Source organism: Trichinella spiralis, assembly GCF_000181795.1.
Source record: "Trichinella spiralis strain ISS 195 chromosome Unknown Scfld2, whole genome shotgun sequence".
NCBI lineage: Eukaryota > Metazoa > Nematoda > Enoplea > Trichinellida > Trichinellidae > Trichinella > Trichinella spiralis.
The window spans coordinates 5,081,598-5,092,782 of NW_003526941.1; the positions used below are offsets into that span (position 1 = coordinate 5,081,598).

The 11,185-nt window shown below is 35.9% G+C and overlaps 2 protein-coding genes across 2 annotated transcripts; both read left to right on the plus strand.

Moving 5' to 3' along the window:
- The first annotated feature begins 704 nt into the window (after positions 1-704).
- Positions 705-6,011, plus strand: Tsp_03645 (conserved hypothetical protein). Its single transcript, XM_003379947.1, is given in 9 exon segments — positions 705-712; positions 726-1,279; positions 2,438-3,455; positions 3,955-4,252; positions 4,317-4,397; positions 4,462-4,954; positions 5,022-5,494; positions 5,564-5,782; positions 5,835-6,011. 9 exon segments carry the CDS (start codon positions 705-707, stop codon positions 6,009-6,011), a joined length of 3,321 nt encoding a protein of 1,106 aa, XP_003379995.1.
- Positions 6,012-6,739: 728 nt separating this feature from the next.
- On the plus strand, positions 6,740-7,268 carry Tsp_03646 (conserved hypothetical protein). The gene is made up of 4 exons (XM_003379948.1): positions 6,740-6,796; positions 6,838-6,878; positions 6,903-6,983; positions 7,091-7,268. The coding sequence occupies exons 1-4, from the start codon at positions 6,740-6,742 to the stop codon at positions 7,266-7,268; spliced, it is 357 nt and encodes a 118-aa protein (XP_003379996.1).
- Positions 7,269-11,185: the final 3,917 nt, after the last annotated feature.

Here is an 11,185-nt window from a genome sequence, read left to right on the forward strand (position 1 = left end):
AAGTTTTTCGACATTCGTTATTTATTTATTCCATAGCATTATTTGAAAAATTGTTTCTATGCAAACTATCTTAATAACTGTTTAGTAAATCTAAGTAGGTCATACAAGCATTTTTATCAAACTTGTAATCTGATTTTGATATATATATATTTAGGTTCAAGCAAATTATGGACTATTTTTACTTATATGCACACATTTTTCGAATTAATTTTGCCTCATATTATATTTTCTCAGCATTAATTTCTAGTATTATTTATGTTTCAGTTACAGTATACTCTTTGTACCTTTTTATTACAGTTCAACAGATAACGTACTGTTTTTCTTTGTGCAATTTATATTTTTCGATTTTATGCTTGTTATTGCCATTATTTTAGCGTTACAACCTCAGTGATACTGTAGTTAACTTTGTGAGGGCAATATTTCTTATGTTTTAGTTAGTTTTTCTGCAGTATTCGATGTCTTTTTTGAAGTGGTGTTGTTTTATTGTGCGAATCTTTTTTTTATTTTTTAACGAGTGCATTCTATTACATTCCAAAGATTTGCTTTCTGTAGAAATTTTGGCATATTGCTGCATATTGCTGCAAACGAACGAAGTAATTAAAACAATATTTGCGCTGTTCCGCAGCCGATGTGTGTTCGTTGCCACTGTGCGAATGAATAACTGCATTGGTGGTATGTAATTCGAACGTTGATTTCGACTGAAAATGAAATTGTTTTCTTTACAGTTTCTTGTTAATTGTCATGGCTGACAAAACGGATGTTGTGCCGAACAGCGCATCCGCGATGCCAGTGCGATCGCGTGACCAATGTGATGGTTATTGCGATGATGAGCATGAAAACAACAACACCAGCAACAACTACAGGGAATTCATGGGTGCAGATTCGTCGCCATACGTTGATGTTGGTCTTCAATCTTTGCTTTTACATCCTCCATTGGATGCGGATAAAATTCCCTATTCTTCACCAGTTTCAGTTTTGAGTCACCCTGTTATCTCGATGGAGATGGACGAGAGATCAAGGGAAGACTTGAATTTGTTGAATAGTTCTTATGATTCTATTATCGATTCTTTTGTCGAAAAAGATAACTTCAATTTTCCCGCTGAAAATGGCCACCGTAATGAATCGCCAGTACTAGACAGCCTGATTGAAGATTATGAGAATTTTGACGTGAATGTTTTTACAAAAATGTTAGAAAGTGTTGACAGCGATTCACCTTCTAACGGAACTCCTACTCGTCTTGAGAACATGTGTGATTTAAGATTGAAGGTGGATGATGAAAGTGACAACTCTTTTTCAGTGGATGATGTAGCAAATCGAGAAGAACGCGAAGATCAAGAAGTTGTTGCCAATTTTGACTCTTTTTCGGCAGATGATGCACCTAATCAAGGAGACCAAAAAAATCAAGAACTTATTGCCAATCTTGACACTTTTGCAGTGGATGATGTAGCTAATGAAGAGAAACACGAAGATCAAGATGATATTGCCAATCTTGACACTTTTGCAGTGGATGATATAGCTAATGAAGAAAAGCACAAAGATCAAGTTGTTGTTGTTGCCAATCTTGAGACGGAAAAGAGCCCCAGTTCTTCTTTACCTGCCAGCACTGTTTTGGAGAATGCTGAAAGTCAAAGTGAAGTCAATGCAAATGAAAAAAAGTGTGGTTTTTCATTCGACAATCCTCCACATCTTATTAATGAACGGAAAGATAGATCATTTTTGGCGTCCTGTTGTCGTTTAGAATGGACGAAATTTTTTCAAAGTATGATAATTTTAGTTGATAAAATTGTCAACATTGACCATATTTATTTATCTTGTTATATATATCATATATCTTTTTGAATTTTTTTGAACATTGAATTATTGTTTTTAATTTGTAGATTTAGTTGATTTGCATTTGAAGTTCATATTTTTTAATATTTCGAACCAGAATTGGCAAATGACTTGTGTAGTAAGTGTATAATGATGCGATTATTTTTCTAGAAAATGGAGAATTCGTTAAAAATTTGCTTAGCCGTTCAAAGGGAAGCACCACCACCACCACCACTACATCGAAAGTTGAGGATAAAATGCAGAAATCGCAAACGAATTATGCTGAAAATGCGCAAAATTATTCCGAGTAAGTTTTTGTACATATGTGTCTATATGCACGAGTCTCATACAGTTTGATAATAGCGTGTAATTTAGGTGTCTAGTTTGATAAAAATGCATCATTCTTTTAAATTTATTTTTATTATTGGTAGTTTTTTTTCTTAAAAATATTGCCAGTGGTGTTCATATTAGTTTTTAAAACATTTTATGTATTAAGTTAAAAGTGTAAAATTTTTTTTGAAAAAAAAGAAATCAGATTATTTTTTAAACCATTTCCGACCATTTAGAGACGAATGCAATAAGATGAATTCTGAATCTTGTTGCGCAAAAAACAACAATGGAATTTCAGTTGGCGGTGTTTCGTTGGTTGCAGGCCAGAGAGCTGTTTGCAGATTGTGCGAAAAAGAAGTTGCGATGTCTCGCACAATTGGCTGCTTGGAATGCAAGCAGCGGATCCACCGTCCCGGCGGCAATTATCCGTGCACTGATCAAGTCATCGTTCGAGTGGACAAGAAATATGTTTGCCCGTTGTGCGGTGTAGTGAATAAATTGCCCAAATCGGCTCGCATACCGTGTTCCAAGTTGCAAAATGATGTTGAGAAGAAGTCGGCCGTTGTCAAATCGATTTGCATTTGGTGTCGCAAAACGTTTGATCATGTGGGCGTCGAAAAGTTGTTGTATTGCAGCCACGTGTGCATTGATAGCGTTGTGAATGCTGTGGGTATTGCTCTGGAATGGAAGCAAAAGGAGCGGGTAATTTTGGCCAATGCGACGGGCGAAAAACCGCTTGCACCGAAGTTGAAAAACTTATCTGAAGTGCTGAGAAAAGAGCGCAGCTACTGGCCTGTATTGGACGGTTCTGATGTGGGTATGATTGAGTCTTTGCTGGTTCGCCTCCCCGACACGATTGAAGCACTGGTCAGCGGTCTTAATGAAGCTTCCAAACGGGTTCTGTACCGTAACAAGGATATGACTTTGCCTGCGCAAACGTTGCCAAATGATGAACTACAAGAACTTGCTGGATCTGCTGATCAAATGACGAATAAAGCAGAATACAAAGAACATGCGGGCAGAAAGCACAAATGTGCTTATGATGATGATGAGGATATGGGCATTTGTGCAGAGAAGAGGCTCAAGATGCAGAACAATGACCAACTGAACGAAAAGAATGTCACTTTTGAAGAAATGGAAATGCAAGGCGAGCAGAAGTCACATTCTGCCAGCGCGAAGCAGGAAAATCTAGCTGTGGAGAGACTGTGTGACGTTGGCACCGATGGCAAGGAATCCCAGAATGCTAACTCTATGGAGTTGACGAGAAAGACACGCGTCGCAGTTCGAAAATTTCTGAGAGACATGCTCGCTAAACAGTAAGCAAATATCGTTTTATTTTAATTTTGACGTTAATCTTTTATACAGGCGGTTGTGTGCATAGCATTTTCCGCTTGCTTAGCGTTTGCGAGAAGGAGGAAGCATTGTGTGAGAGGGTTTCTTCTTCGCGAGGCATATCAGTATTTTTGAAATTATTTGAAATTTTTAAGATCCTCTTTTTATGCCTAGTCGTGGTCGAGTTAATTAATTGCTCAGAATAAATTTTCGAATTGTATTTATTTTTTCATTCATTCTGATTCATTCATTCACACAACAACTAATTATTCACGATGTGTTGGCATTTGGTACTGTCATTCAGCATGATGAATGAATTTTGAAGTTGTAATTTTTTTTTCCTGAATTCCTCGATTCCTCGTCAGAAATTTCAGATTAGAAAGGATGTTTTTAAATTGTTTATTTTGTGTTTTTAAACAGCAAGAGTGATTTGAGGAAGAAAAATTGGGTAACTGTAGAAATAAGTTGAAGTTATTGTTTTAGGGCCGACAGTTTGTTCATCAGTATGGATTATGAGACGATCAAACAGATCAGCTTGACAATAGATAATGAAGTTTACGATCGCTCAGAGCTATGCTTCGAGAAGTACAGGAGTCACATGCGGGCATTGTCGCGTGTTGCGAATGCGCAGCATTCGCGATTGTGGCAGATGTTGTTCAGTGGTGATTTGTCGGTATCTCAATTAATTCAATATTCACTGGAAGAATTCGAAAAACGTGGATGTTTGAAGCAACGTACAGCAGCAGCGGTCCCCTTGAACAGAGATGGCCGAAGCAGTGCTGTAATGAACGAATTTATTTGTTGAAGAAAATTTTGCTCATTTTTTAAAAAATGTTTCATCTTAGGCACAAGTAACAGATGCTGTTGAAGAACATGGGCAAAATAATAATTTTACACCGCAGATTGTCACTTCAGAACAGCAGCAGGTGAATGCTGAGAAATTATCTGTGTATATTTTCAGTTTTTGCTGTTCATTTGCAAATATTTTAGGAAGCAGTGCTGGAATTTACAGGTTCACAAACAAACGTCAGTGAGAAAGTATGCCCATTGAACAATGCTAAAACTAGAATTTCTGTTTCATCGAGCAAAATGATTATCGAAGAATTATGGAAAGGTACTTTGATGCTGAATGACCTGACTTTGGTTGCATCGATGCTTCCAGTATCCGGTCCAACGCACTTGGTGCGCAACGAGATTGCACCGCAGTTAAAATTGATTGGTCAAACGGCAAAAGAAAACATTTTGAATTATCTTCGGGAAATTCGTGATTTCAAGGGAACAGATCTCATTTTAGTTCGTTTCGCTGAGCCTGTTCTACTGAATCACAGGAAATGTTATCACGATTTGTGCTGCACCATGTCGCGGAAGAATATTTTTTACGTTGTAGATAAAAACAGTATGCCATGGTTTAAAGATTTTTACGTTATGGATTTGGCTGCGAAGGAACCTGTCAACGATGTATTGTTGCCTTTTGACGGACCAGGTGAAATGCGCATTATTTTGGTTTTTGTATTTCAGAATACACTTGCGTTTTTTATTTTATACTTCAGGCGTACCAGATACTGGACGTGATATGTTGTTGGGTGCAATAGTGAGAATTAAGGAAAACTATCCACCATTGTCGTCTTCGTCGGCTTTGTCGTTGCCTGTACAACCTTCGGCTGGGTTTGGTTATGATCAAAGCCATGAGGATGATATTACTGAAAAGTTGCATCCAACAATTGGAAATGTTCAGGCCGAAAATGTGGCGTTAACACCGTTGATGACAAACGGTGCCGACATGGCTAGGTTTCCGGCTCCGGTTGTCAATAACAGCGGTAATGTTGGTGGCGGTGGGATGCTGAACTCGCTTTTGCCTCTGATTGCCGCTCAAGATCCTGCTACGGCTAGTCAAGTGCAGCAAATATTGTCTTGTTCCCCGGATCCGGCTGCGATGGAAAATACTCTGCTGAGCTTAGCTTCTTACCTTTCTCAAGCGCAGCAGATGGGATCTGGTGCTGCTGCGTCGGTGATAATGCAACCAGTAAGAGCTCATCTTTCAACTCATCCGCCGCCGCCTCCTCCTCCCCCTCCTCCTCCTGCTCCTCCACAGACTGTGCTTTCTGGAGTGCAGCACCCGTACACTGTACCACCAGCAGGTATGATTTCATCGGTACCTCCGCCGCCTCCGCCTGTTTGCGCTGCACAGTTGCCTCGGGTGACCATTCCTCCACCATGTCTTCCGGTTCCAACCGCTTTGCCGTTCACCATGCTACCCCCACCAATGGGACCAGTGCCACCGCAGCAGTCGCTGCCACCACCTCAGTCATCGGTAGATGTTTCTTTTTCTTTTTCTTTTTCGTATTTACAGTTTTTTTCTGTAGATTCCATCAATGGCAATCCGTCCACCGCCGCCAGCATCGCATTTGCTTCCTGGCCGTTTTTTTCATGGCAGACATGGTTATGTTCAGGGAATGTCAGCTGTTCGACTTTCAAATAACGTAAATTTGAACAATGCCAGTGGAAACAATAGCAGAAAGGAAAAAAATGAAAGTGTTTGAAAAAGCAGTACAATTTGAGAATATTTTGCTTTTCATTTGCATTTTATGCATGTTTTTCAGTTAGAATTTTTATTGCATCCTTCGTATTTTCACATTGGTATATTTATTGTTTCTCTACTTTAGATGTTTTATTACATCGTTTGGAAATTCTTCTTCTTCCTTACTTGGAACTATTTTTCATTGTCTTGCATTTCCATTTTCTGGGCAAATAAAGTGATATGCATATGCGCGAGGATGTCATTCGGTTTATTTTGGTTTCTTATTATAAAGTTGCAGCAGAAGCAGATGATATTTTTATGCGCATCAAACAAAAAATTTCAAATTATGAGTAACTGTAGTTTTGCATTTTTTTGCTTTCCTTTGCAGCGACACTGATTTGAAAACAAGCCTGCCAGTATTACGTTGGCTATTTGAATTTCATTCACTGTTGCTAACAACAACAATTATGAACTTAATTTGCTAATTTTAATGATAATAATAGTATTATTATCTATGCTAAATCGTGTCATTAAATTAATATCAAACAAGTCAATTTTGCTAAATGTACTTTGACAATTCAAGCCGTAATTGCTACCAGTAGAATAAATTTTATGCTAAAAGATATGTAACATTAAAATTAGCATAATGTGACGCCGGCAGGTGCTGATTGGTTTCTGGGGGAAAATAATTGCTGACTTTGTTCATTTTCTGCTTGTTATTCTACAATTTCGATTTGCGTTACATCTGATATGCTTGGAGAAGATCCGTACCATTGTAATTACTGTAACATTACTGGACACGAAGGAGTAATTTACATTTAATCTGCAAATTATTCGGAGGTTTGCAGATATTGAGCTGTTGGAGTAATAATCTATTGTACATGAAAATGTAGTAAGATACTATTTTATTTAGGAATAGCTGCTTTTTGCGTTTGAGTGTTTCATGTCCACTATTCTATTGTCGTTGGCATTACCATTCATTTGTGAAAAAAAGGTGATTTAATATCAATCATCACAGTTGGAAAAAAATTATTTCTTAGTTGTGGCTTTTAGCATGAAAAGGTAAAATTTTAGCCTTGAAATAAATACATAATGAAATAGCGCTACCCAGCTAGTGAGTGAGCCATGCATGAAAAGTGATCCCCGGCTTCATACGCTCAGTTGCAGTCTCATGAGAGATGCTAGAAACAAACGTCAACAGATTGCTTCAACAATCATTGGCTCCTCGTTAATATTGTCATTGATGATGTTCAGTAGTTCTTCTTCTATGCAGGAGTAGATATAAACATGCATAAAAAACTTACATGCATACATTGTATGTGTAACATAACAAAACATAACATGTACGCATAATACATTAAATACATGAAAACGCTTTGATTGTGAACAATTTCAAGAAATGTGTGATAACAGAATGAATTTAGAATTTAAAACGTCTTTTAATTCTAGCATTCTTGATGAAGACAGTACCACTATATTACAAACTGGAAAACAAAGATAATTTTTTATTCACAACAATGTTTTCCATTACATCTAGATTTGTGATGGATATTTCAGATTAGCACAAGTAAATTCGTACTAACTACTAATCATCAGTTTCCCAATTAACTATTCCTTTCTCTATTTATTTTATAGTTCAGTATGTAACTTCACCTATTCTCAACGAGCAATCAAGCGTGGAAATCGAAAAACAAAGAATGTATAACTAACCATACATTTAAAAAGTTAAAACAACACAAGGCAGTTTCAAAATTTAGGAGAATTAAAAATCATTATGACGAACGCATGTTGATCAAAGATACAAAATCAGAAACTTTCCTATCAAATTTTCAAACGGAGCAAAGGCTCCAAGAGAGCTATAGCTGCAAAGCAAACAAACAAACGGCAAGCAAAGGGCTAAAAATTTGCATGTTAACGAGACGACGCCTAATAATAATGCTATAATTAGACATATCAGAAAACTTCGTTCAAATTGCTTTGTTCTATCAATTCAATGGTATATCTCGTAGTCGAGAAGAACAAAATAATTACTGTTGTAAAGTTCGAACTCATATAATTCTTTTCGTGGCGTTTTAGATTAAAAGTCGAGAAAATAGTTGTTTGCTCAACGTGCGGAATAGCAGCCACAGTAGGACTTGTTTACCAGAAAATGTATGCAAATTTTTATTCCACTGCTATGCGTACGTTTACGTGGCTTTAATGTCGATGATTGCTGGCCTACGGTCTGCGATGAAAATCATGGAATATTATTGAAAACTGCTTTGCGTTTCGTTTATTATTTATTATTTCTTCAAATTCAGTCATCTACATTTGTACGAACGTGAATACAAGAATTACGTGAAGGCATCGAAGGCATTCGTTTAAGTAAGTTGCATTTAGTTTACTCCTTCTGTAGTTTATTCTTAGCATGGTTCAGAATATACATTGAATGTTTAATAGATATCAGAGCAAAATGACGGAATCCTTTTAAGTTGTGAAATTTTGCGGCTAACATAACGAAATACTTTTAAATATTTCGTAGATATAGCTGCTTACGATAAATGAGGTATATCTTTGTTAAATGCTTTAATATTTCACAATAAAGAGCATATTAGCTTCAATTATTATTAGTACTGAGCTAAGGGTGAAAAAATTTTCAACTTGTGAAGCTATACATGTTTTCCCATTTGTGGCGCATAAGTGAAGTTATATAACACCACACTAAGGTTATTTTTCATTTATTCAAATCAGCTGTCCTCTAAACGCTAGTGTTATCACAGTAGCAGAGTGCTTTGTTTCCTTTGCTGACGTGCTATGTAATAGCAGCATTCGGTTGCGATCAATCAGTGAGTATCATTTCAAGGAACTGCAGAGTAACGATGTGCGATGACTGAAAAAAGATTAGGAATCAGTGGAAAGCAGGATGAGCATCTATGAAGCAGATAAACTTTTCGTTTTCTTTTAATTCAATTATATGTAAATAATTCATCATGATTTAGAATTACAGTAGAAGAACGTGATGAAATTCAACGATGAGAAGGCTCATATTGAGGGAAGTCGCATTATTTTTCAATTGATCGCGTTAACTTCATATTATAAACAAAAAATGGGTGTTGAATCTATAATGGTTCTATTTTGTGAACTTTCTGTGTAATTGAAAAGCAATATGTTAGGATAATTTTAAAATTACATTCTCCAAAATATTATTTATACCTTCCAATGCGTATTAACGTGAGCGTTAGATTTAATGTTTGAAATTTTAAGAGATTCGAAGTAGAATGTAGACGCGGTCGATAGGAAACAGAACGGAAAGTAGAAGGTATGTCAAGTTTCCCGTGGTTCTTAATTCCGTTGGTCTGGTGTGGGGATACTTCGAAAGGATGAAGTTATCCGGTAGTTTAATTACGATAGGGACAAATTTGTATGGTTGAGATTTGAAATAATGCAGTATTTTGGCTTTGACGCAGCAAAATCGTTGTATGCAATTGTTTTCATGAGTCGGAATATTTTGAGATTTTTTTCATTTGTAAACATTTATTTATTTTCATTTATCGCATAGCTTAATTTCAAGACACACATCTTTTTATTGTTTTCATTAATTAAATTATTTTCATTCTACCTTTTTGAAAAATGATTTTTCCTTTTATTGAAAACTCTTATTATGTGTTCCTTTTTGATTTTCTTTCCAAAATTCCCAGCTATTACTCTTTTGGTTCACTTTTATTTTGACGATAATTTGAAATAAAGCGACTCATAATCCAATGCATACAAATTTGTAAACACGTAACGAACCGTAATAGGTTGTGCATGGAGAAGATATGCCAAATGGAAAGGCTACAATCAATGGACGAGATGGATGTTAGCATTGATCGGTTGTGGTGACTGAACATTGGAATAGTTTTAATTTTCCGTCAATTATGTGACATTTATTTTTTCTTTGTTAAATATTTTTGATATTTGTTGAACATATTGCTCATTGCTTTTTCAATGTAATTCAATATTTATCGTCACATTATACCTTTTTTCATATTTTATCAATCAACATGCTTTATTTTCTTTTAATTTTCTTTGATTTTTCAAAGCTGTTCACACTTTGATTTCATTCTTTTGCTCATTTTTTTGATTTTTATTTAAAATTGTTTGCATTATTTTCCTGCAGTTTCTCATGTCGACATCAAGATTCTTCATTACAAAAACGTAATTAATATGTTTTGTTACGACTCTTACAGAGGTAAGAAGCCAGCTTGCCTGCCTTCCTGAATTTCAGTGGATATTTCGCTTCAGAGCGGATCATACACTCTGAACCGCCAAATTCGTATCCCAAACCAGATCGCGTAAATGCTTCATGGCAGAAAGTGGCCTTTGACTCTTGGAGTGGTTGGTGACTGTGCTCTCGTTGAATCGTAAATAACAATATTGCTGTCATACATTACACTCAATATTGCTATATATTTGATGAACGATCTTAAGATTGCATACTTTTTGTATTATTACAATTGATGCTTATAATTTGCTGCCGTTTGCGTGCATGTTATTTCCACTTATTTTTCAAATAACGTTAGCATATATGTCAATAAGAAAAGACTTGTAGTGAATCTGTTATTTCAAATTGCGCAATTTTACCATATTTGCATTTAGAATAAATTACGGCTGATTTTGTTCTTGCACTACTTTGTCATCATTTGATGATTTTATATTTTCTGTAAAACGTGAGGAAAAACGCATTAATTAATTTAATTTTTGCAGGGCTGACATTTAATTCAGTTAGTATCCCATTAATAAATTTGATTTTCCAATTCCACGACAATACACATTCCCTACCCACCGTACTAAACCGTAACACCATTAAATGTGAAGCCAGGTAAGCGTATGCACATCACTCGAACATGAATTTTTATGCATTTTTTTGTAAACAAGTCTTTCTGTGCCTGCATTTCTTTTTGTTATGCAAACAAAAATTTTCACGACTGTTAATCTAAAATCACACTGAAGGCAATGTACTTGATACAATTTTACAATAATATCAATTACGTTATTCCTCATTACTAGATATTATAAATTTTTTTGAAAAATAAGAATATCCAATGAAGCTTTTTTTATAGATTAGAAGCCGACGCTGATGGCGAGCTATAGTTGCTAAGCAAACAAACGGGTAAGACAATGCACGCCATGAAAATTTGCATTGCCTAGCGAGACGCCACCTAACAGGTGATGAAA